The sequence below is a fragment of the Phaseolus vulgaris genome, chromosome 4, assembly GCF_000499845.2.
Source record: "Phaseolus vulgaris cultivar G19833 chromosome 4, P. vulgaris v2.0, whole genome shotgun sequence".
NCBI classification, from domain to species: Eukaryota; Viridiplantae; Streptophyta; class Magnoliopsida; order Fabales; family Fabaceae; genus Phaseolus; species Phaseolus vulgaris.
In genome coordinates, this window is record NC_023756.2 from 48,346 (window position 1) to 74,382 (window position 26,037).

At 33.2% G+C, this 26,037-nt stretch overlaps 3 protein-coding genes across 8 annotated transcripts; 2 read left to right on the forward strand and 1 right to left on the reverse strand.

Annotated features, from left to right (window-relative positions):
• Window positions 1–2,181: 2,181 nt before the first annotated feature.
• LOC137836632 (pyruvate kinase, cytosolic isozyme) lies at window positions 2,182–5,870 on the forward strand. The gene is made up of 4 exons (XM_068645297.1): window positions 2,182–2,464; window positions 2,575–2,875; window positions 3,797–4,258; window positions 4,803–5,870. The coding sequence occupies exons 2-4, from the start codon at window positions 2,618–2,620 to the stop codon at window positions 5,613–5,615; spliced, it is 1,533 nt and encodes a 510-aa protein (XP_068501398.1). The 5' UTR covers window positions 2,182–2,464; window positions 2,575–2,617; the 3' UTR covers window positions 5,616–5,870.
• Window positions 5,871–6,522: 652 nt separating this feature from the next.
• On the forward strand, window positions 6,523–9,583 carry LOC137836634 (uncharacterized). Its single transcript, XM_068645304.1, has 7 exons — window positions 6,523–6,904; window positions 6,981–7,154; window positions 7,352–7,430; window positions 7,518–7,577; window positions 8,372–8,493; window positions 8,908–8,979; window positions 9,077–9,583. Exons 1-7 carry the CDS (start codon window positions 6,591–6,593, stop codon window positions 9,177–9,179), a joined length of 924 nt encoding a protein of 307 aa, XP_068501405.1. The 5' UTR covers window positions 6,523–6,590; the 3' UTR covers window positions 9,180–9,583.
• Window positions 9,584–10,186: 603 nt separating this feature from the next.
• Window positions 10,187–21,526, reverse strand: LOC137836633 (katanin p80 WD40 repeat-containing subunit B1 homolog KTN80.3). 6 transcript variants are annotated; one of them, XM_068645299.1, is made up of 20 exons: window positions 21,451–21,526; window positions 20,896–21,291; window positions 20,647–20,797; window positions 20,347–20,477; window positions 19,454–19,571; window positions 19,096–19,322; window positions 16,814–16,916; window positions 15,608–15,678; window positions 15,440–15,514; window positions 15,218–15,361; window positions 14,880–15,102; window positions 14,308–14,730; window positions 13,882–13,941; window positions 13,681–13,799; window positions 13,005–13,124; window positions 12,020–12,094; window positions 11,765–11,877; window positions 11,269–11,385; window positions 11,082–11,150; window positions 10,187–10,823 (listed from the first exon to the last, which is right to left on the reverse strand). In XM_068645299.1, the coding sequence occupies exons 3-20, from the start codon at window positions 20,672–20,674 to the stop codon at window positions 10,760–10,762; spliced, it is 2,280 nt and encodes a 759-aa protein (XP_068501400.1). In that variant the 5' UTR covers window positions 20,675–20,797; window positions 20,896–21,291; window positions 21,451–21,526; the 3' UTR covers window positions 10,187–10,759. The 6 variants fall into 6 exon arrangements, with proteins under 6 accessions (XP_068501400.1, XP_068501404.1, XP_068501399.1 ...); XM_068645303.1 differs by having other exon boundaries at window positions 20,891–21,291; window positions 21,432–21,520; XM_068645298.1 differs by having other exon boundaries at window positions 21,413–21,506.
• Window positions 21,527–26,037: the final 4,511 nt, after the last annotated feature.

Here is a 26,037-nt window from a genome sequence, read left to right on the forward strand (position 1 = left end):
ACTTATTCATGTTCTTTTTGTAATAAAATAACTCTAAACTTTGACAATGCGGCCTCGTCATAAAATTTGCAATTTGATTTTTCTAATCCGTCCCACATAAGAGTTGTTCCGCAGGTCTGCGGGTCAACTCGCATAAGAAATATTTATTAAAAAGAATATATAAATTTTGATTTTTTTTTTATATTTAGATGCATTAGGTAAATAGTCTCATAATATTATTTTCATGAAACATTCATAATAAGATGATATTAAAAATTTCAAAATGTGAAATATGAGACTACAGGAAAAAAATATAGGGGTGTAGAAAAAAATTATACATTTTAAAATTATGCAGATTATGCAGACCAACCCATATCATTCTACACTTAACCTACGCGGACTGCAAATTACGCAAAACGGATATAAACAAGTCAACCGGTTGAAATAACCAACCGCCCCGATTTTTTTCACGAACCGCGCAGGTGCAGGGGCACGGTTCGCGCCACCCTACTCTAAACAATAATTCTCTAGAGAGGGAAAATTCTCATTTGTTATTTTTATTCAAAAAAAAAAAGCTTTTATCATAGTATTTATTGTAAATGCCTTTATTGATTTTGAATTATAGTGTTTATAATTTTTAATGTTAAAAAAGTCAAATATATAAACATGATTGATGTGATTCTTTTTTTTAATAATATTATATTATTTATTTATTTAATTCTAATAAATAAATAAAAAATATTAATAAAAAATTGATATGAATTGTGTTAGATACATAATTAGTTATATTTTTATATATAAGGTACCAATACATAATCGTGGATTTTATATTTTTATAGAAAAAAGCAAAAAAAAAAAATTATTAAAAATTGTGAAAACAATTCTCAAATTTTATGTGGTTATGCTAAAGTGGAGCTTCCTTTTTGCCCAAGAAAATATAAGTATTGAGTATCTGATTGGAAACATGGTAATGGAAGAAAAGGAAAGTGTTGAAAAAGAATATAGAAAAAAAGTGATTGTTGATTTTGACCAAAGTAAGAGAAAGTGATTATTCTACAATACCATTCTTGAAACTCACTCTCACCCGCAAAACCGTAGGGCGCACACAGAAGAAGACGTGGCCGTCTAATATTCACAGTCCAAATCAGTGGGCCCAACCCACACTGTTGTTGTTGTTGGGCTTCGGATTTGAAAGAAAAACCACGTTCCAAACGCTAATACTATGTCTTATTTGTGTTTGCATAATTGTGAACAAGAAAAGGAGAGTATAAGCACTTTAATAATTATGGTATTTACAATAAATAGAAAGAATTTAGGTTCTTTTACTAAAGAGTTACAATTTTATTTATTAATAAATAAAAATTTTAAAAATTATTAAAATTGACAAATTATGTTATCATGATACGATTTTATTATAAAAAAGTTATATCAACTTGATACAATTTTAGTGTATTTGAACTGAAGTCATATCAACACATCAATATGGTACAGCTTATTATATTCTATGAGGCTCGAACACGCCTTTTAAAAGGTACGTATCGGACACCGACATTTGTACGTTGTAGGAAGTGTCTAATTCAAAAAATATTTTGTTAAATTTTTTACAATTTTAGCACGATTCTGACACAATTTTAAGAGAAAGAAGTACACTAATTTTCTGAAAACTCAAATTTAAGTCATATTAACTTAGCGTACCAACATGATACAACTTAGTATGTTTAAACTGAAAATCATCTCTCAACCTATGTAATACAGACACTGACACGAACACTGATACGATATGGACACAAACATGGAGATACGTATAATTTCTAAAATATAGGAAACGGAAACACGAATATATATATTATATAATTATGTGTTATATAAATTGATAATAAAAAATTATGTGTACGAGTATGTTTAGTTTTTTTTTAACAAAAATATATTTCTCGTAGTTTGTTCAAAATGATTTGTTCCTATTTTTTATAATCATTATAAAAAAATTATACAATAAATTTGAGTTTTTAAAAAATTAATATATTTATCTTTTTAAAATTATGTTATAATCGTGTTAAAATTATAAAAAAATCCAACAAATATGTTTTTAATTTAACATTTCAGGATATATATCATACAAGTATCTTCGATACATGGATCTAATACATACACACCATTTATGTTAGCCTCATAGTTCAACTCAAACTATTTATATAATTTTTTAAATGGAAAAGAATTGAGTTGTGGAAATGCGCAAAAGTGCTTCTGTTTATGTAATTCTGTGGGAGGGGAGGAAAGTGGTGGGACTCGTGGCGACTTATAGACTAAACCAAACACAAAAATCTCATAACGCGTGTTTCGTGCTGCTTTGAAGACATCAAATATCGGTTACTGTTCTGTGTTAAAATAAATAAATAAATAGTAGCGTGTGAGTGAGACGCAGATTGAGACCCTCTCAACCTAACCCTTTCGATTCCGACCGAGGCTGGTCTTGTCCCAATCCAAGGTTTGTTTGTGTCTTCCTTTTCTCCGATATGCCGCCAAACAGTGTGTCTCTGCTTGTTGCTTTTGTTTATCTCAGTTTCATGTGACATATTCATTGATCTGTGTGTGCAGAGAGAGGAGTAGCAGCAGAGGAAGGGGAAGAGCTTGAGTTAGAATGGCGAACATAGACATTGAAGGGATCTTGAAGGAGCTGCCCAATGATGGCCGTATTCCCAAGACCAAAATAGTGTGTACTTTGGGTCCTGCTTCCCGTTCCGTGGAAATGACAGAGAAGCTTCTGAGGGCAGGGATGAACGTTGCTCGTTTCAACTTCTCCCATGGCACCCACGACTATCATCAGGAAACCCTCAACAATCTCAAGATTGCTATGCACAACACTGGAATACTCTGTGCTGTCATGCTCGACACTAAGGTCACCTCAACTTTACTTTTTACTCTACACTTCCTTTCTTCATTCACTACTCAACAAGTGCATTTATCCTGCATCTGGGTCATTTTGAAGCACAACCTTTTCATAGCTTCCATGGAAATTTGGTGGGGGATTCTAGAATCAAGATGGAACGAAGAAATGTTATTCTTCTAAACAATTAAAATGATATTTGGATGTTTCAAATAATTTTTTTTGCTTTAAATTGCTTTAGAAATTTGGTTGATATGAATGTTTTTCAGTGCTGAGAGGTTCAAGGCGAAAGATTATATCTTTTGGTTTGGGTTGAGAATTGTGTAACGTGTTCTGTTTTTCACTACAAATATGCTTTTTAGATAAGAAGTTTTTTCTACCTCAGATCGCTTCACTTCCATTTCAGATTTATCCAAAGTGTTCAAAATCATTCATATCCTAGTTTGTTAATGCTCGCCCAACGCTACTTAAGTAATAAAATTAGTTATGCATAAAGTTAACACTTCTTACAATTCATGCAGACATTATTCTCGCATGTCTTTCTATGCCTGCTCTAATTTCTTTTTAAGTGATGAATGATTTTGGTGATGGAATGGTGGTAAGTGTTAAGCTTGTTGTTTCCATATATAGGATCATGCAGCTATTAGCTTGTAGACACAAGTTCGAATTGCTTTTGGCCTTCTTGAATGGATTTTCTAACAAGTATATTGTATCTGGTTGGTATTGAATGCTTAAATTTATCATACTTCTCATGACCAGTTTATGCTTTTAGTTTTACATTTTAATGCAGTAGTTGTACAGCTTTGTTTTTTTTCCTGTAAATATCTTGTTGAGGAGGATATCTTGTTCTTGTCATTGTAAACCTCTGTTTCTCTTATGGTTATGGTTTTCTTGACATTCCGTGTACATCTGCTATATGCTGTATTTCTGCAGGGACCTGAGATTCGGACTGGTTTTCTGCAAGATGGAAAACCTATTCAACTTAAAGAAGGACAAGAAATCACCATAACTACTGATTATGATATTAAGGGGGACCCGGAGATGATATCGATGAGTTACAAAAAACTGCCTGACCACTTGAAGCCTGGAAATACCATACTATGCTCTGATGGGACAATCACTCTCACTGTCCTGTCTTGTGATCCTGATGCTGGTACTGTTAGATGTCGTTGTGAAAACACTGCCACTTTGGGTGAGAGAAAAAATGTTAATCTTCCTGGTGTTGTGGTGGATCTTCCCACACTTACTGAGAAGGATAAGGAAGATATTCTTGAATGGGGTGTACCCAACAAGATTGACATGATTGCGCTTTCATTTGTTCGGAAAGGCTCAGATCTTGTTAATGTCCGAAAGGTTCTGGGTCCACATGCAAAGAATATTCAGTTGATGTCAAAGGTATTTTTTGTTGCATTCTTATGCAACTTCCATAATAAAAAACCTCGTGCATCTTTCACATTAAACTAGAGGTTTTATTATTAGTTGTGATCTATTTTTCGTTTGTGGTCTCTCAATTGCTGTGGAAAGGGCTGTTTTTTTTTCTCATCACACACTAGTTGCACATTGAAGACAGGAAGTATTTGCTGTTTATTGTGAAAGTGTAATTTATATTGGTCAAGTGTTCCATAACTAAGAATGATAAGTGGGGGAAACCATGCTTTTAGCCTCCATTCCGTACCACCCAATAGTATCCATAACAAGGATAAAGGAAGAGAATTTTATGTCTTTGTGAAGCAGACTAGCTTGATATATATATCTTCTATGCATCAAGTTGAATTTATTCCATATTCTTCTCTTTAACACAAGTTGCATGCTTGTTTGTGTTTTATATGTTGTATTTATCTTCTTCTTTTTACATGTGCTGAAGGATTTCTTTTACCAGTTATTCTCTTTCAATTCAGAAAACCTGATTTATATTTTAATGATTTTCTGATATTTCAAGGTCGAGAATCAGGAGGGAGTCCTGAATTTTGATGAAATCCTGCGGGAGACTGATGCATTCATGGTGGCCCGTGGTGATCTTGGAATGGAGATCCCAGTTGAAAAGATTTTTCTGGCACAGAAAATGATGATATACAAGTGTAATCTTGTTGGGAAGCCTGTGGTCACTGCCACCCAAATGCTTGAATCAATGATCAAGTCCCCCAGGCCAACCCGAGCTGAAGCAACTGATGTAGCCAATGCAGTTCTTGATGGAACAGATTGTGTCATGCTTAGTGGTGAAAGTGCTGCCGGGGCTTACCCTGAACTTGCTGTGAAAATCATGTCTCGTATTTGCATTGAAGCAGAATCATCCCTTGACTATGGTGCTATCTTCAAAGAGATGATAAGGTCAACCCCCTTGCCTATGAGTCCACTGGAAAGCCTTGCATCCTCTGCTGTCCGCACAGCTAACAAGGCCAGAGCAAAACTCATTGTTGTGCTGACACGTGGTGGCTCGACAGCCAAATTGGTTGCCAAGTATAGGCCAGCGGTTCCAATATTGTCAGTGGTGGTTCCAGTTTTGACCACAGACTCGTTTGATTGGACCTGCAGTGATGAGACCCCAGCAAGGCACAGCTTAATCTACAGGGGCTTGATTCCTATTTTGGGCGAGGGATCTGCTAAAGCTACTGATGCTGAATCCACAGAGGTGATTCTGGAAGCTGCTCTCAAGTCTGCAACAGAAAAGGGGCTTTGTCAGCCTGGTGATGCTGTTGTTGCGCTGCATCGTATTGGAGCTGCCTCTGTTATCAAGATTTGCATAGTGAAATAATCAACTCAAGATATGGTGATGAGCTGAATGTGTTATTCGCCTGCGTGGCACAAACTGATGCAGGGCTAGCCTATGTTTTTGGCTTTTTATTTGTGAAACTTTTGTGCTGTTTATCCATTATATCATAAAATGGAAGATTTAGTTACTAGTTTTAGATGGAGTGAGTTTTGTTATTCACTGTTAATGCTGCGGAGTACTTCTAATTTCTATAAGAGATTTCATGGAGATAAATCAGTATTCTTGCTTTTTGACGTATGATTGGTTTTGCTCTGATAGATACCCTGTTTTTTTTCATTATTTCATTTAGCGATACAAAATGGTTCTGATAAAGAAAGCTTCTCAACGAACGAACACGGTAATGCCATTATAACATAGCCATAAAAAACGAAGTGATGGGTCTTGTATTAAAAACAGTAAACTTCATTGATTAATGTTTATTTGTGTGTCTGAAATACAAGTAGAGTTGAGTTTTGTTGTCCCCATAAGCCATCCATAATGTTTTTTCTTTACATTGTTTTACACAAATAAAAAGTTGTTCTATATTTTTTAGGCTTATACATAAACAAGTTAATACTAGAACACTTATTTTATTCCACAATTTACAAACATATGTTTTGCTCACATGATATTACTATGATTAATTATCATCCTTTTTTAAGTTTGAAAGTTTGGAATTTTGTGAATCCGTACCTCAACTTTGTAGAACTAAAATAAAAAGATATCTTTAAATTATATAATCAACTTTTAAGTATAATATTATAAAATTAAAGTCAATCATACTCATATTTGAACATCTGTATTCATTTGTTAATGGTTAAAAATACAACTTTTGTTATTTAAGAAACACATTAGCCTAGTATGTAACCTTAAAAATGTTTTGTAATTATTAATGTAATTTGGTAAAAAAAAGATTGTAGTGGTCTGATACGTTAAAAAAGGATATGAGAAGCAATTGAGAAGCGGATAAAGAGAGAGATGGCGTGTGGATGCTGTTGGCGTTGGCAATGGGTGGAAGCCAAATCCATGGGATTGCAATGTTGCTACTCTTCCTCAGCTGCAAAGACCAAGACCAGTCTCACTCTTCGTTTTCCTCTTCCTTCTCCTCCTCGTCCCGTCTCTGTTTCTGTCTCTGTTTCTGCTCTTTCCGATGATAACTCTCGCACTGCCACTAACGGAGAAGACATCAAAGGGTCGGGAACTACCGCCCGACGTCGCAGACTGCTCAAGGTTCGAGAAGAGAAACAGCAGCGGGAATACGAGCGGCTTCACAACTACCCTGCTTGGGCAAAGTAACCCTGCTTCTCTTCATTCCTCCATCAACAATGCTTCTTCTCTTTATGAATTAATGCTCTGTTTTTCCTTCAGAGTCCTGGAGAATGCCTGCAGAGACGATGAAGAACTCCGTGGCGTTCTTGGAGATAGCCTTGGCAACCCTGAACTGATGAGGAAACGGGTTGAAGATAGGGTTCGAAGGAAGGGCCGAGATTTTCAAAAGTCAAAAACAGGATCCGTCCTTGCTTTCAAAGTCACCTTTAGAAAGTAAACAAACATCCCTTTTCCACACTTTCTCTGTATTTATCAAAACCCATTTTCAATTTGACTCTGTATTCCCTCTTGCAGCTTCAAAGTCACCTTTAGAAAGTAAACAAACATCATTATACCATATTTGCATTTCCACACTTTCTGTGTATTTATCAAAACCCATTTTCAATTTGACTCTGTGTTCCCTCTTGCAGCTTCAATCCAATTGATTCGTTTATCTGGTTTGAATTGTTTGGACCACCATCAGATAGGGATGTTAATCTCATCGGTAATGTAAGTGTTTGGTTTAGACTTTTAGCTTTTAGTTATATACTTGTATTTGTTCATGAAATCTATCTGTAATATTCATGTAAAATGCAGGTTATTCAATCATGGTATGTCATGGGTCGCCTTGGTGCCTTCAATTCATCAAATTTGCAGGTTAGGCCATGTTCACTTCTTCAGTTTTCTGTTGCTGTGTCATAGTAATTTAGTCACACGTGTTAGATTTAAGGATATGTAGGTTATAATGAAATCAGACGCTCAGTATTTTCTGTTGACTTGAATTCCTCTGATGTGTGTGGCTGTAGCAGGAGATTCTCCTCCATCCAATAAGTCCATAGCTAGAAACTCTGAGCAGTGTCCTTAACTTTGCTATGCAGTACACAGCACCTTGTGCAGCCAGAAGTTTCTGTAGTTATTGCACCTTGTTCAGCACATATGAGAACATCACCTTTGCCTAGTTGTCTCCCATAGTTTCCCAATTTGGCCTTGCCAACCAATCACCACCCTATTTGTTCCAGTTTCTCCTTGGAGTCTTTCAGTTTTGTTTCCAACCATTCATTTTTCATCAAAGTTTAATAACTTTTTTTTCCCAGAAAGGGATATCGCCAACACATATTGAGCCTGTGAAGACTGTTGAAATAGGAGCTTTTTAGAAAGGAAAAAAAGAACATTTTTAATGTTGTTTCTCTAACCAAGTAGCCTAAATTGCCTTCTATATGAAGTAGGTTTAATGCATATTAGAAACTAGTAATAACTTAAATTGCTCCTTTGTAAATTTTTAGTTGGCCTTCAATTGTTGTTTAGAAATATCGTCAATTCTAGCATAGTGCAAGATGATATGTTCATGATATGCCTGCAGGAGCTGAGTCATGGCATTGTCTTCTATTTCTAGCTTCCTACTTGTACCTTTACATTCTAACAAGAACTGAATTATCTTGAATTGATGACAGATGACAAATTCATCAATGGAGTTTGATCCACTATATGATGCAGAAAAGGGTTTCAAAGTGATGCCATCATCTTTCCATGATATCAGTGATGTTGAGTTCCAGGACAACTGGGGTCGTGTTTGGTATTAACTCTAGAACTCAGCTCTTTAAAAGTGAAATAAAAAATAAATAAAAACTTGTTTTATAACGAAGGTTAAAAAAAATGGATGCATATAAATTTTTGAACTATAATAAGCCTTTTAAAACAAGTATATGCTATAAAATGTTTTACGGAATAAGTAATTTGCTAAGGATGAAAAGAAATAAATTGGGTAGGTAAAATAATCATTAAGGCTTAGGTAGGCGAATAAGTTAGAACATTGTGATGAAAGAGAAAGAATAATACATTGTGATGAGATGAAGGAATAAAGTAAAAAAAATTGAAGTAAAAAGTTTCATATAAAATGTAATGTGTTTGATAAAATTATATTATTATATAACTGTACAATATGTGATTTAATTAAACCATATTTAAGCTTTATACATATATCTTACAGGGTGGACTTGGGTACATGTGATTATTTTGCAATTGATGTGCTTCTCAACTGCCTAACTGTCTTGAGCTCAGAGTAAGTTTGAACACCAAACTGGTTGTGACTAAGTTGAAGATGTCTTGTTAGCTGTTTTATAAAAGCAACTGTGATGAACCTTTTTTCTGAATAGCAGATATCTTGGAATCCAACAAATTGTTTTTGGTGGTCGTCGCATGGGTGATTGGGAAGAGGGGATGACAAGCCCTGAGTATGGTTACAAATACTTCAAGATTTAAACCGGAACTCTTTGCAGTTCATTTCACTCAGTGCGTTGTACTCTCGATTTGGTTCAAAAAGGGTTTTAACATATGTGCATACGAAAACTTTTTGGGTGAGTTTAACTTAGTTTAGGGTCATTATTTTTATTTGGTCGAACTTTAGGGTGAGTTTAACCTGCTCAGGTTGTGCCTTGAGTGGAAAATGGCATTGCTCTTTAACGTATCTGTAATTTCATTATGAAGCTGAAGCGTGATCTTGTTGTATTTGAGGAAAGAATGATGGTAGGTACACAGCTAGATAGATTGACATAATTGTTTGCTTAAGCTCGTTGGCTTGGTCTCAAATGTTCTATGGAGTGTGTCTGAACATTCTTAAAACCTTCTCATAAGGTTTCCTCTTATACACACCAACATTCCTCTTATGCAATAATTTGTCGGTTAATATATATATGACAAATGGCCAATAACTGCCTTCGATAAATTTTAAGCAGCAGGAACAATGTAACAATTTAAGAGCAAATTTGTGTAAATAGGAGGATCGATATTAACCTACTATGTAAAATCCCCCGCAAGAAGCAAAAGATTGAAAATAGAGGTTATGTCACCGCTTCATACATATAACATATGCCCATTTTTTTTATGTTTAATTGTTTGATTTTGTACTCGTTTAAAAGTTTGATTAGGAAACTTAGTTGCGACGGTGAACATTTGCTTCAAGAATTAAAATGAATTTATTCTTAAAAAGAACATTTTTCAGTTACTAACCTATGAATGATGTTATAGAAAATTTAAAGTTAGAATCAATTCAGTGTTTTTATTTGAACTAGCATTTTGCTTTGGCTTTGGGCACCTTGACTTGAGCCTTGCCATTAAAACTTTTTTCCGAGTAAGAATTAGCCAAACAATACATTCATTACGTAGTTTACGCCTTAGTCTGGATAAACTCCAAGTGTCTTGAAAGATTAGTCTGAAAGTTCGTTTTTTAATAGCCTAAAATATGGAATCCTGAACAGATAATATGTAGATAGTCCATGAAAATACCTGATCATTTTGCATAGCTATGATCTCATGGGGCATAAAAGACACTAATCCATCGTCATATTCAAGCAAAAGCATTGAAAGAAAATCATACAAGAATATGCAACAAATAAAAATATGAACGGCTCCACTCACTATGCATAAAGGCACTTAAAGAACCATAACAAAAATAATGTAATTTCGAAATATGATTAGACAGGCAGTAGTATCTTGCGCCACATAATGGGTTAGTTGTGGAACGGACTTAGATCTTCACATGAAGCAGATGACGACTGGTTAGAGTCAGCTGTGCAACCATCAGCAGAGGGTGACATCTCTCAAGCTTTGGCTTCGAGTATATGTCGCAGAATTAGCAGTTATCTCAGTGCCTCCACTAATCAATTTCCATTAACTTTTAACGGCAATAAATGTACATACATGAAAAGGCTTCTTTCGATGCCAGAGGACGATGCATCAAACTATTCGGTGGCTTGTTTAGAGGTTTAAATCTTTAAAATGCACAAAACCCCCAAAAGCACCGCCAAAACATGAGCAACAGAAATAATTGAACCAGGACAGGATCATGAAACATCTTGTAAAGCCAAATTCAACTCGTGTGCAGATTTTGCAATTGATCCTCCTCTTCTACAGGTGGAGACAACAAATAATGTGAAATTAGCACGACATATTCTACATCACCACAATAATATATCAGCTCGCTAAATCTCAGTTACTCAAGTATTCGTGATTTTTGAGCTTTCAAATATTAATCTTTCTACGTTACCGTAGGAGTTCAAGCTAAATATGTTTGAAACTATTTATCATTACTAGCATTTCAAATCCAGCTTAAATAAAAGGACATATTTTATCCAGAAAAGCCAAAAATAAAATATGAACTTATACCTTGAAAGAGAGGGTAAAAAACGTTTGACTTTTTCAAGTTCTGGGAAGCAGAGGTTGCAACGTTCTAGCCTGCCGTCATTAACAAGCAGCACAAAATGAATGAGTATATATATATATATATATATATATATATATATATATGCATATATTATTATATATATAAAAAGCTCTGAGGAATTAACAAAACCTTTTCTCTGCCTCGATATCAACACCAACGGGTTGTGGAGCCGATACAGTTGAATAGATAACCGAACCAAATATTCTGACCAGTTTCAATAGCATTTCCAAGGATATTCCTTGATGTCTACAGATATAAGAATATCAAATATATCAACACAACTAAATCTATCAAATTATAATTTAAATATATAAAAACATCAAAATTACTCATGTTCTATACACGGATACAATCAAACACAGATGAAAATTTTGTAACTGGAAAAAATTAAAGGGATATGGTCAACTAGACCTTGACAGCTGATCTAAACATGAATGCCCAAAGACACATTACAAATGATTACTTGTAGAATTTATTGCATAAATGATCCCAAATTATTGATGGTTAGTCATAAAACATGCAATAAAAAGCCAAAGAGCTTGTAGCTCACTTGAAACCAGCTCAAATTTGAAGCATCATCTCTAACTCCAAGACAGGAGCTTGTATCAGAAGAGATATCACTCACCTTTCCATTTCACTTTGTAGAAGGTGAGTTAGAAGTGGCAGAAGACCAGTGCATATATCAAGTGTAATGATATCAATTTTTTCCATTATAATGCTAACAACATCCGCAATAACCTGGAATAAAAACCAATCACAGGAGTTTCACCAAATTTAATATTTATATAAGAAAATTATGCATACATAGTAACAATACCACTATAAGGACAAAATTTAATAACGGTAATGACAAAAGAAAAAAAAAAATCTCAATGCTCACAGCATGGTCATCCATCTTTGTCATTATGCCAATGACCTCGTTAACATCATTCCTTTCCCAACATCTGAAGACCATCTGCAATATAATGCTTTCAAAGTTAAGCAAATGTATAGTTGCAAGTAGGTATGGGTCAGTTACCAAAATTCTATTTAAGTCTATAGAAATCCTAAATGTTTCTTGAAGGGCATTTATCTTTTCTTACAAAACCCAATTTGCTTGATTCGGAAAATTACTCTGGGTCTGGCTGTCAATTCTTCAAATTGGTATGGGGACAACTTCAATTCGTCCAGAAAAAAAAAGCTTGGTTCAAACTTCAGAATGGTTCAGTTAGTTGTAGTGGTTCCACATATAAACAATTATAGAGCAATGATAGAACTTTCTGAGAAACATATTTGCTATTTCCTCTTTTTATGGGATAAAATGGCCTTAGCTTCTCTGTGGTGCTTGTCAAGTCATATGTTTCTTGTGAACTCCAGGTTATGTTTGTGGTAGACTCCAAACTCTATAGGATGGCATAATGAGAAATCAATTATCTAGAAAATATCTCATAATATCTGGAGTGATCGCTTAGGTGTGTTTTCCATACTTCGATCTTTCATGATTCGCTTTCTCAAATTAGGCTTACAAGAGTAATATTAGTATAAATAAGGATTATAGTTGTCTTTTGTAAGACATCAATAAACACCAAATATGAATAATATATTCTATAATAGGGAGTTTGTTTTCTCTTTTTCTCCTTTCCTACCCAAATCCCTATAATATATTATCCTCTCTGATCATGAAATTCTCTCCTCGAGCCTTTTTTTCTCTAATCAAAGAGGGGGGAAAAAGCTGAAGCACATAAGTTCATCCAACCCTGATCAATTGACATTCAACATTCAAAGACTCTTGCTCATTATCATATAACAGATAGCAGTTACACAAATCAAAATAAATTCAAAGGACTCTGAAAAATATCATAAAACCATAATTAAACCATCAATACCTGTAACTTAGCTGAACGAGCCATCATTGAACTGAGAAATTCATCATGTTGTTCCATCACATCAGCAATGGAATCCTCATCAGTATCAGAAACTGTAGCCTTTTCAGTAGAATGTGCTCTCTGTTTAACTTTGAGGAATAAGGAAATTACATCCTCCAAGAAAAAACAAAACAGAAAAAAGGACAGAAAAGACAAAGCAAACAACTGTCTCCTCAATACAATTAAATTAAACATAAAGCAGACGTTCAGTAGGAAAATTCTTTCCAGGTTTTCAAGAATCTTAGGCTATCAATGCTAAATACCCATGTTTGGTATGACAACTTTAAAAACCGTTCTCAAGAATCTAACATTCCCAGGAATAGGTTTTTAACTATGTTTCCTAGCAAAATTATATATTTCAATTCCAATAATATGTTAGACATTCCATACATATTTATAACATTCCCAAAAAATATTATTTTTAGGAGATGATTGCAAAAAAAAATTTTAAAAAAGCATATACTAAACACCCCCAAAGTTGGTAGAGAATCCATGGATTGATTATACCAGTATTTTTTAAGTGTTCTTTAAGTATGTCAGTAAACAAAGCTATGAAAAATTAATCATCATAAGAAACAGAAAATAGAAATAAAAAGGCTATAAATTATTATAGCAAACAATAGAATTGGTATAGTACCCCACTGAAAGGGAGCACATGAACTGATGATATCCTTCCGTGAGAAATCCCTTGTCTAGGTCCTTCATAATTAAGAGGTCGTTCCCTCTTTTCTAAATTGAGAAGTGATCGCATTCTCCCTACGTATTATAAAGAGTATAAAATTAAGAAACCATTTATATTAATGACATGACAACCAACAGTTCACAAAAAGAAGTATACCTCCTTTTTGCACTTCCACAGAACATACATCCCTGTCCACTTTCAAGCTTCGAGCTTCATCTGGCACAGGACGGAATTCTAAACACTATTAATACATCACCCAACAGGACAAACACATCCAGATTTTCACAAACAAATGCTCATCAATCATTGTAACAACCACAATAACATCAGGCAGTGGATGGATTTTTTTTGGGCGATTCCAAATTTTATTCAGGGAATAATCATCTATAAAAGCAGCAAAATTGGAAGAAGAAGGGGACGAATTTTTTCGAGACCAAGAACCATACCACGCTGAACACTCGCATTGATCTGGGAAGAGACCGTCCCTCTCATGACTCTTTACCCAGAACAGAAGGATTAAAGGAGACTAAACAGTCTCAAGACACCTAGCATAATTTAAGCCTTTCAAAGATGTAGAAATACCTTGCGTGGAGCTTACAGAAGCGGGGAAATTATTTCTATCTGCAAAACTACTTAATTCATTGCCCTTAGATGCTGCAGATTCAGTAAGAGGAGAGGGGAGGGGCTTATCCACATCATCTCTATTGTTTGAAAATTTACGCACATCTGCTGCCTTTGACTGTAAGGGGAATGGCATTGTTCTTCCAGCAACTCCAACTTCTTTTCTAGAATCAGCTACAGGCTCTGACCTCAAGCTAGTTCTGGGTACAATTACAGGTATAATATCTGATTTATTGACAAGTGGAACACTGGCTGTTGTATGAGATTTCAAAGAAGTTCTTTTCTGAGCTGTTGTATTAAGAACTGTGGTTGAACCACCAGTTACTGTTTTCGGACCAGAGTTCAAATTGATCCTTTGAGGAGTACTTGGTGCACTTCCTGTGGCTTCATGCAATCCATAAGTCACATAGTGAGAAAATAATGATTAATCGATAACGGGATCCAAATACAATAAAAATTACATAAACAATTGAATAAAAACAAATTCCAAAAATAATAAAAAAAGAAATTGAGAAATCAGGAAGGATATATACATGGCAAACATTTTCCCTCCTTTAAGGGGTCTGAATCTTGAGAAGAAACTGACAACCTTCCAAGAGATCTCGTTTCCTTTAGTAATTGATCTGGATTTTGTGAAACAGATAGCCTAGCCTTAGCAGTGATCTCATTCAGAACAGTCATATTTCCTCCTGAGGATTTAGTTTCTGAATGACCATTTAGATGGTTCACACTATTAAGTGCATATGGTTCTATACGCTGGACAACAGAACAGAAATGTAAAAGAGGCACATTAGTATTGAATGGTATATCAAATACAATTCAACCACTCCTATAAGCAGCAAAATTTTCTCTTGAAGATAAGTGCCTATACCGATATGTCCACCACCCAGACTCCAACACAGCTTTGATTGTATGAGCAGCCAAGAAGTTTTCCTTCATGAACATTAAGATCTGACAATTTAGACCAACCCACATCCACCACATCATGGCATCTTATAGGTTCCCACGAGAAAACCTAAACAGAACCAGGTAGAACATTAATACCTTCATAAATTATTTGCCTCAAATAAATAAACCAAAAAATAGAGCTTACCTTCAAACTCTCGTGTAAACCACAAAGCAAGGTCCTCCCATCAGGACTAAAAGTAAGAGAACGCACTCCAGATGTCTAACATATAAGAAAAAATAATCCAAATAAACCAAAATTAACTTGACAGATTCATCCTGGAGAAAATGGTCATTTTACTATGATAAAAGATACCTCAGGACCAGCCGAACCAATAAGCTCAAAGGTTTCAAGGTCCCAGAATTTAACCGTTCTATCTGCCGAACCTAAACACGGGAAGAGATAAATGAAATAAAATTAAACCACATTTACTTATATTCCAAAAAGTACCGTATAAGTTGAATTTAATTTCTAAACTTGATCTAGTCAAAAAAGAACTTCCAATTTAATGGTTGGATTATTGAAATTTAATATATGCATAGAGTTAGCATGGAATGGAGTAAATCCCCAAGCTACTGAGTTGAGCATTTAAAAGCTCAAGCCTCACTCGTTTAACAAACAAACTTGTTGGAGATCCCACATCGACTAGAGAGAAAAATATTTCATAGTTTATCCGTGGGTGCAAATCTCACTTTATAAACCGGTTTTATAAGATTGAGTTAAGCTTAAAGTTCACTCATTAATATAAGATAAACTCGTTAAATTCTGAATGAACTGAGGTGAGTTGCTTGTAAGATCACAACGCACAAGTTGACTTGGTTCGATTCAAGCCTTGAGCTTATCAGGCGTTGAAAACAAAATTTTAAAACATAACTTATTTTGTACTTATTTTAATTAGAGATAAGTCAGGCATAACTCAACCCTAAAAGCTAGTTCAAGGGGGATGAATTACCCAAGTCCTGTAAGGAACTATTGTATGTCGAACTGATGTGAAACATCTGAACACACATTCCCTCACACCTAGAACTGCACATCCATAGTTGATTCAACATTGACACTTGGATAGACAACACCGCAGTAAGAGAAATGGGGTCAAACCTAACTAAGCCTTAAAACATAGCTAAAGGGAGAGAATTATCCAAGTCTTGGAAGGTCTACTTTATCCATATTCTGAACTAATGGGAGGGGAATAACAATTTTCATAAGCTAAACAAAAACATACAAAATAAGTTACTGCAAAAGCTCAAAACAGCACATGCAAAAACACCTTGAGAGTCTGGATAAGGTTCAAACACCATGTTTGTTTTGTTTTTATATTTAAATAACATGTTTCACTCATAGTTAAAGCAATGCGACCAAAAAATCGAAAACAAAATGAAAATAATTTCATGTTTTTGTAATTGTAAATATTAAAGAAAACATATCAACTGAAAATGAAAACAAAGAACAAACCAAACACTGTCTCTTGCTAAGGTAGAAAGGTACTTATTTTCATGATTTCATCAGAAAAGTAAGGCTGACCTGTTGCTAGTAGAAATTCATTGGGATGAAAATCTATACACTGGATCTGGCCTTCGTGGCATTTAAAGTCATGCAAGAGCTTCCCCGCAGTCAGATCCCATAACTGCAAAAATAAACCTTATAACTTACATAATTGTTTAAAAAAAAAAGTAAATTATTTGCAAGTGTAGTACAACCAGACATGCCAAAATTACATTAATCACAGTTCATAAAAATATTAAGATAAATATGTTGCACACTATGCACTAATGTTCATGATAATCAGTATAGAATTTACAGACCTTTTAAGAAGTCATACTAAAGTCTATATTAAGTGGATATTAGATAGCTCGCTTCAAATTCAGTGGCAAAGGAAACACTTCTTTTATATATATATATATATATATATATAAACACATGGGAGAAAAATATTAATAAAAAGGTAATCACTAAAAGTGGACCCAAGAATGCAGCAAGCTGTCCATTCTCACTACATGCCACTAGGACAAACAAACTTCTTCAAATAATACAAGAAAATATCCAACAAAACAAGAAGAAAAAACTATAAAAAAAAGTAATGATTGTAAGTATCGTCACGTCACTAGGAACAAGTAACTTTGAAATAAGCCACATGCAAAGAAAGGCTAAACATTATCACATCCTAAAGCTAGTTTAGAGCAAACGACATCATTAAAGTAATGCACGCATTTTCCCTCCAATAAAATGCACAAAATGAATTCATAAACAGAACACAACCACAAAATTTTAGTCCCTTTATTTTTGCATAACCTTTTTATAAAGAGCCGTGGAAAGTTGAGGGCATTTTGCTTGTTTACAAATAAATTTTGTATTGCTTGGATTGTGAGAGGAAGGGTACAATATAAGCTTCAACAAGACCATTCTACACACCGCTAAAAGCCACCTCAAGAAACCTACACCCTACCTAACCCCAAGATTATATTCCCATTCACAGTCTGTGAAGAAGTAGAATTCCAACAGTAGACAACCCTAGTTGACTTCATAGTACACCTAAAGTTTTGCAAATCCCACCATGGACAGCTTAAATTCTTGTTTTATCTTTACTACCATTACCATGTGTATACCTTCAGACTATCATGTTTTATTATTTTCACCTGTACTGCCATATTAAGAGTATACACTCAAATTATCATGTTTATTATACTCACTTCTATATTTGTTCTCTCTTACCGACCCAGTAATAGAGTATAAGACTTTTCTTAGCTACGGCTTTGTGTAACAGTAAAGAGATAAACATGTATTTTCGGTTTAGGGTTTAAGAACATGTATTTTCGGTAATAAGGGACATGTTTGGACAAACTTCTCCAAAAGAACATCTAGGAGAGAAAAGAGAATGAGTTTATCTAGAAGTTGAACTTAACTTATGCACAAGTTAATTTGTAGAAGCTCTCTCATATAGCTATTCCAACTTTCTATCTTTTAACTTCTGAAGACGCTGATCTAATTTTTTTTTCTCATTTTTATCTCTTAGAAGTCCTTTTAGTAAAGTTTGTCCAAATATACCCAAGTTAGTGTAGGATATTCTGCCAGCTGTATTTTCTGTTATGGCTAGTTACTTAACTACCCCTATCCCAGTGGACTATTAAAATATGTTATCTGTATTCAGATATCAGAATTTACATTCTCTTTCAGTTCTTTCACTCTCTGAATTGCTTTAACCAGCATTTCATGAAACATGGCTACAACAGCTGCCAGATGTATTTTCTGTTATGGGTAGTTACTTAACTACCCCTATCCCAGTGGACTATTAAAATATGTTATCTGTATTCAGATATCAGAATATCAATAAAATCAGAATTTACAATCTCTTTTTTTTTTTATCAGCAATGAATAAATAAAATTAGAGGGGATACTTCAGGGGTATCCCAACCCATATACAGTAACCAGAAAAGGACTTCCTAAAAAATAACCAACATCGAGTGTTGGTTACAATCTCTTTCAGTTCTTTCACTCTCTGAATTGCTTTAACCAGCATTTCATGAAACATGGTTACAACAGTAGACGCCTGAACTTGCTATTTTTCAATGAGGGTATTCGTGATCATGTCACCCAGCAGTTTTCACTGCATGGTTCAATAAGTACCAAGCTTGAACCACAATTCTTAATTATTTTTATTTGGGGCAAACCATGCAAGACACAACTATATATGGTTCGATATGATAGACTACTTTTTCCTTGTGTAGTTGACACACAAACCTTGCAAGGCAAACCTAGTTATTCAATCTGACTCTGTTAATATCATGAAAAGGGAAAGCAATTCTAACCTTTACAGTATTGTCCTCTCCACCTGAAACAACCCAGCGTCCATCTGGGGTAAACCTGATTGCATTTACCCCTCGAGTGTGACCTTTGTATGTATGGATACAACCCTTCTTTCTGATGTCCCATATCTTAAGATTAGTGTCTAAAGAACCAGATGCAAAGAACTCTCCAAAAGGATGGAAGTCCACTGATGTACAATTGGACCTATGACCAGTAAGTGTACGAACAACTGCCAAAGAAACAAAGCAAGTCAAAGACTTAATTTAATGGTATGGGCAAAAAACTCATTGTAAAAATACTGAATAAATTCTGTGAGACTAATCAAATCTCTTTTCATCAGTGCATTAAGAAACTGCGTACTCTTTGCCTCTTCTAAGTCCCAAAGTTTGATAGTGCCACTTGCAGCTCCAGCAGCTACCAAGACTTCAGAGGAATCAAAGCTTACAGAATCTATTCCACTTGAATGTCCTGACAAACTCTGCAAGAGGGGAAACAATTCTTACTGAAAATAGAGAAACAAATATTCTCTTTTCTACAGGAATATATTTCTGTAAAATATGAATGATACAGAAAAAAGTAAATAACAAGATGATGGCAGTATCATGAATATAAAAACAAGAAGAAGAAAAAACATCTAGATAAAAAACTGATCAGTTGTCCCCAACGGCCAAGAGGACATCCCAATTGCTAAGAATTGAGTAACATCCTGAAGGTCTCATGGGTTGAATTTGTCAGAATGGAATAAGCTACACATATTGGGTCGTTTTCAACTGAAACCAGAAAAAAAAATGGACTCCACTCACTCTGAACATTTGAGAGAGGAATCCCGTTCACCCAACATGAAATATATACCATAAAGATGTCAAAATAACAACAGAAGGGGATAATTTATAGCCTTAAAAGTTATTGGTCTGTTTAAATTTAATCCCAACCAACTACACCCAAAGCCCAGAATACAACGAGCATATTCACAATATGTAAGAACAAGCCTAAGTAAAAGAAATGGAAACGATGATGTCATGATGACACACTAAGTACAACTTAGTAAATCAATCCGACGCTACCCTGAGAAGAAATTTTCATGCAACAACATTTTCCTCAGTGACCATTTACTGTGCATACTAGTTTGGAACAGCTCCAAATAATTAAAAATGATTTTCAAATGTGAGAGTCACAAGAAGCCCGCACAAGGAAAACAATGCTAATAATTAAGATGCAACTAAAAATGAGGAGGAGAAAAAAGGAGAACGAACCAGTATGGCATTAGGTTTGCCAATAGCCCAAAGATTGACCTTGTGGTCTTCACCTCCAGTGACAAGAACCCTGGATGATTTACGCCCAATCTTCAGGCAGTTGACAGAAGAAGCATGAGCTACAAATTCCTCTGGACATAACTCGTCAAGGCCAAGCAAACCAGCAAGTACCAAACACAACAGAAGAATAACAAAGCAAAGTAGGCTGCGAAGAGTAAAGAGATCTGGAAATGGAAAAGAAAATGAAGAGCAAGAGCACAGCATAGATCAAACAAAATGTAGAAATGACATGAAGGATACGAAGCTTGTAGGCGCGTTTGGTAGTCATCGGTACGAACAAAAAACCCTAGCAATTGCAGTTGCGACAGGAACAGCAGCTCTCGATTAGAGACATTCGAGTCCTGAGATCTAATTTGCTCCACAAAGATTCCCAGATCTTCACCACCAACAGCTGCTCCCGGCCCCAACAAAATAAATGTGAGTCACGGCAGATCAAAATGGAGAGAGTAAAACTGAAATGAAACAAACACCAACCGTAACTAACCTAACCTTCGTCTTTATTCTTGCTCTTATTAGGTAAAGCGCGGTTGGTTGCGGTTGCGGTTGCAGTAGCAGAAGAGATTGCTTCAGAGCTCACGCAACATCATTCAAACGAGTAACTCACACACACAGATACATTCACTTGTGCCTGCAACTTGCTCACAACAAGAGTGTGTGACTGCGCACACGATAAGCCTAACAGATTTACGAATTAAGAGTAACAATGCTAACGCCGCCGTGGCCCGGAGCAAGGGCTTCACCACTTTCTTCGATCTGCGACTGAGTGAGTGAGTGAGCGAGTGAGCGAGTGAGAGGCAAAAGCTGAAACTGCTCGGCGCCTTCACGATCTCTGTGTGACTGTGCCCCTCGGTAGTCGGTAATCGTAATGGTTATGTTCAAATTAACCTGAGAGTGGGAAGGTTCAAAATATATTTGTAAAAAAAAAATAGATAGATAAAAGGAAAATATGAAAATAAATAAAAATGTGAAAAATCAAAATTGAAAAGACCACACAACAAAACTCAACTCCAATGGACCCTCTTCACCTTTCTCATCTTCACTTACCTTCTCTAATCATTCATCATCCTCAATCACTCTCTCACATCACAACCACTGTTTTATTCCATCTCTACCCATTTTCTTTTCATAACTTCTTTCCATTTTTTATTTTAAAATATGCACTTACCACGTTTTTTTTAGTATTTTTTAAAACTTTTAAAAAAAGACAAAAATAGACTTATGGGACTTCTTTAAAATTTGGATTTTAAAGATAGTTTCTAGTTTTAAAAGAGATTCTAATTCATTTAGTATTTTTCAAATTTTCAAATAGAAAAAAAAAGGGAGGAAAAATATATAAAAAAATAAATAGTTACAATTGTGGAATTGAATTTTAATTTAGATTAGAAGAATGAAAACATAAAAATAATTTAAAAATCTAAATAAATATTAGAAAATGTTGAGTATAATTTCAATTTTGATTTGTAAACTAATTTATAATATAAATTATTGTTATAATGATTTATATAGAAAATTAATGGAACATAGAATAAAGGTATAAAATTGTATTACTCATCCAAATTTTAACATGAGTATAAAAAACTCAAAATATATATATATATATATATATAAAGCTAAACATAAAATATCTAGTCTGGGGCTTGTAAGAAAATAAAAGCAATAATATAAAATTTATATTAGTTAATTTAGGTTGTATTCAATTCTTCTCCAAAGTTATATAGTAATAAATTTCACTTTTTAAAATAAAGTATAAGTATTATTACTAATATTTTTTTTTATATGTAGTCATTTTTTGTTATACAGTCCAAAAGCTTTCTCAAGATAAAAATACATAAAGTTTTTTCAAGTTGTCCATTAAATTTGCTGAGTTTATCATCAATTATACAACGTTTTTTCATGTTAAGTGCATAAATTATCTTCAAGCAACAAAGTTGTTTGATACAAGGTTCACATTATCTAAAATAGATATTAAATATTTTATCTTTCTTACTATGAGATCATTACTTCACATACAAGTGAACAATTCACAATATAATATTTATTTAACTTGTCACTAGAAAATCAATACTATTTTTGAATTTGGGACTTTTTCACGTTAGCACCTGAAAGTGTAATGTTGATGATATCTCTCAAGATATTATTTTTCTTATGTTTGCCAATATTCTTGCATGGTAGTGTTTTCCATATATAGGTATTTAAAAGGACCATTGGAGGATAAGTCATTTTGGATTCATTGTTTGTCAAAGCTTTTCTTAAAGGATCATGACTTTATTTTGACATCTTTTGACTTGTTGTACTTTAAAAAGATTGAAGCACGCTCTTTTATCTCTACATTAGACGTTATGATATCTCATGGATGTGTCTAACCTACTTGGATTAAGTCATTTAATAGTCAATGCTAGAATGAGAGACATTTGTTGATAGGTGCTACATCAAGAATATTTCACCTTGGTTTTTCTTAATGAGTTGTTTGTTCTTCATAATCTTGTGTCCAAATTGCATCAAACTAGAGAAGCTCTTAAGCATTTTTTTTTATATTCTTTGTACTTCTCTTGATCTTCTTCTCACTTTTTTATCTTGTATGCTCCTCATATTTCAAGATAGAAGATTGTTCCAACATGGCTTTCACAACTCCCATTATTCTTAATTAGAAGGACACATATTTCATGACACAAGTGTTAACTTCCATGATTTTAAGAATATGGTCGTTTGTGGAATATGTGATTGTTTGTTGGTTTTTGTTACCTTTGTGGTGTCGTTTGATACTTCTAAAAGGCTTTGTATGCCTTGTAGTGTTGATCTTCTACTTTGTGGAGAACATTAACATGATCTTGTATACTCTTTTTTTTTTAATTCAGTGATGACTCACATACTACAAAAAAATATGCTCTTTTGATTAAGTATCATTTTTAAGTATATCATTTAAACTTGTTACACATTATATAAATACATTAGATACACTAAAGTTGTCTTGTTTTATCAAGAAACAATAAGACTTGAGATATTTAAGACTTTGATCGTATGATTTGATTCATCTTTAACTTAACGAATTTAAGATTCAATGAGTTAATTGTGATCAAATTAATATTAATAATTAAAAAATACATAAAAATGTTAAGAGAACATAATATCACAAATTTATGATGTTAAAATCCAGAGTAAAACATATTTATAAGTTCTTAGTATTTAAAAAAAATATAAAAAATTAACTAAAATGTACTATCTTCTTTAAATTGAAGTTTCAACAATATGCATTAATATTAATTAATAATAACAACCTTTATATGTAAAATAAAAAATAAAATAACGGGAAAATGGATTTACTTTTTCTCTTTAATAATTGTGTTTAAAAACATGTATTTTTAAGTTTTATTTTTGTTGACTTGCATTTGATTAATTTTTACTAGTTTTCTTTCTTTATTTCCTAGTTCTTTAATAGTTATTTTTTAAATAATTTTATGTTTTCTTTAAACTTATTATTTAATCGGTTATCAATTTTGAGGTTCATCAATTTATCAAGTTTAATTTTTAAAACATAGCTTATAAGTTGATTTTTCATTATAAATTTCAAGATGTCACTTATATTTTCTTTAACTTTTTGTAATTTTAAGTTATACATCATTTTTCTAGCCAATAGGTATGACATCTAAACTAGTACACTCACTATTATATATTTGTATCTTTTAAAGATAAAAAGTCTGTTATTTATATTTTATATTCATTTTATCATAATCATATGATGTCATCCTTATTTTTCCTCTAATAATTAAATAATGGTCATGATCACTTCTTTCCTGAAGTGTTAGTGTAAATAAGTCTAGTAATGATGCAAGTTTATACGTTATCTATATTTATTAGCATATATGTTTTCTTTAATATAGTAATTATTGGAATATTGAAAGGGATATTATTATAGGTGATATTATTTGAGTTTCTTATTTGATGTGATACTCGTGCGACCACTTATATTGGTTGTAGTTCCTCTTTCTATCTCGAGCTTATGTTAAGAAACTAAAATGATTATAAAATCTACTATATACACCCCCAATATCAAGTATAGATGAAAAGACTACCAATTAGGTCGATAATATATATATATATATATATATATATATATATATATATATACTATTAGTTAAGTCGACAATATATCAACCAATACACAACCTCCTGTATGAAAATTGTATATTAATAAAAACATAAAATATATTTTCACACTGAGTAATGTTGTCAAAATGTTCACCAATGAATGACATGATGGTCACAAAGGAGAAGAATTAGGAGTCTAGAAAGAAGACTTGGGATGCTAGTATAGTAGACTTGAAAGTAGTCTTTGAGGACACTAAGAACAATATCACTCGTAGTTTCATGGAAGGTTTTAATGGATCTTTTAAATTCGTTGTTAACGATCAAACAACAGACATATGTTTTGCATGTACGTAACATGTAGTGGTGGATTTAGTTTTGACACTTAGTTTTTCTTGTTATGAACATTTGTTTAATGTCAATTATGTTAGTTTTTGTGCTTCATCAGTATTGTCTACTTTTGTTTGTATGTTGAGATTTGATTATCAATGTCGAGCACAACACATTTATTGTAAAACTTTATTTGTATGATGCACTTTGAATGACACACATTTAAACATAATTGTTGAGTTCAATGTAGTATACTTAAGGAAAATCACGTGTGTACCTTGTGATTACTTGTATGATGCTTATTTTTAAGTTAATGTCAACACAATAACCTTATGAGTATATAGAAAGGACAAAACCCTATAAAAATAACGCTTGTGGCTATATAAAAATAACAAAGTCCTGTAAAAGTGGTGATGCGTTGTTTGAAGTTGGTGTTTGTACAATAACATTGTGGATATATCGAAAAAGACAAAGTCTTATAAAGATATCATTATGATTATACATAAACGACAAAGTCATATAAATATAAGGTTGACTTAAAAACTATATAAGAATGACTCAAATGTCTTATCAAAATGATTCTCAATAGTCATGTGAACATTATGTGTCTCCTTGCACTTTTATAATGTTTGAAGTTGATTAAGAATGACAATCATAAACTCGAAGTAAATATTAAAAAGCCATAAAAATCTATGTATATGACACTATCTAGCAAAACATTTTTTTTTATCATTTTTCAAAATAAATTATAATAGAAAATTGTTTCTAATTTTACTAGCATAATTTTTAAAAAAATAATTAAATAAATTTCATAATCTCTCCTGAACTCAATAAAATAATTAAAACATTTTTATTTTATGATTTTCAATTCTACCTTATACTAAAAACATGTTTAAACAAATTAAATACTGTGTGAAGGGTTCGAATATAAACGAAAAGAGAATGAATTATGTTTCTTTAAACTTTGAGAAAAAAAAAACAAAACTCTTCCCACATAAATTCTTTTATTGAAATATAAGTTATTCAAAATAACAATACAAATAAAGTGAATAAAATTAAAACATATTAATATTATCAAAATTTATACAATTTAAAGTTAACATATTTTAAAAAGTAAGACAAAAATGGTAGATGTAAAATAAATAAAAAATAATCACGACGAAGATATAAAGTTAATAAAAAGAAATACACCGACGTGTCTAATGCGTGGAATACCCT

Coding starts and splice junctions, on each gene's coding strand:
- LOC137836632 (XM_068645297.1), top strand. CDS start 2,618: ATGGCGAACATAGACATTGAAGGGATCTTGAAGGAGCTGCCCAATGAT. Junction 2,876..3,796: donor CTGTCATGCTCGACACTAAG/GTCACCTCAACT, acceptor GTATTTCTGCAG/GGACCTGAGATTCGGACTGG. Junction 4,259..4,802: donor ATATTCAGTTGATGTCAAAG/GTATTTTTTGTT, acceptor TGATATTTCAAG/GTCGAGAATCAGGAGGGAGT.
- LOC137836634 (XM_068645304.1), top strand. CDS start 6,591: ATGGCGTGTGGATGCTGTTGGCGTTGGCAATGGGTGGAAGCCAAATCC. Junction 7,578..8,371: donor TCAATTCATCAAATTTGCAG/GTTAGGCCATGT, acceptor AATTGATGACAG/ATGACAAATTCATCAATGGA. Junction 8,494..8,907: donor GACAACTGGGGTCGTGTTTG/GTATTAACTCTA, acceptor TATATCTTACAG/GGTGGACTTGGGTACATGTG.
- LOC137836633 (XM_068645299.1), bottom strand. CDS start 20,674: ATGACTACCAAACGCGCCTACAAGCTTC. Junction 16,917..19,095: donor GAGAGGACAATACTGTAAAG/GTTAGAATTGCT, acceptor TTATTTTTGCAG/TTATGGGATCTGACTGCGGG. Junction 11,878..12,019: donor CAAAGATGGATGACCATGCT/GTGAGCATTGAG, acceptor TTTTTATTCCAG/GTTATTGCGGATGTTGTTAG.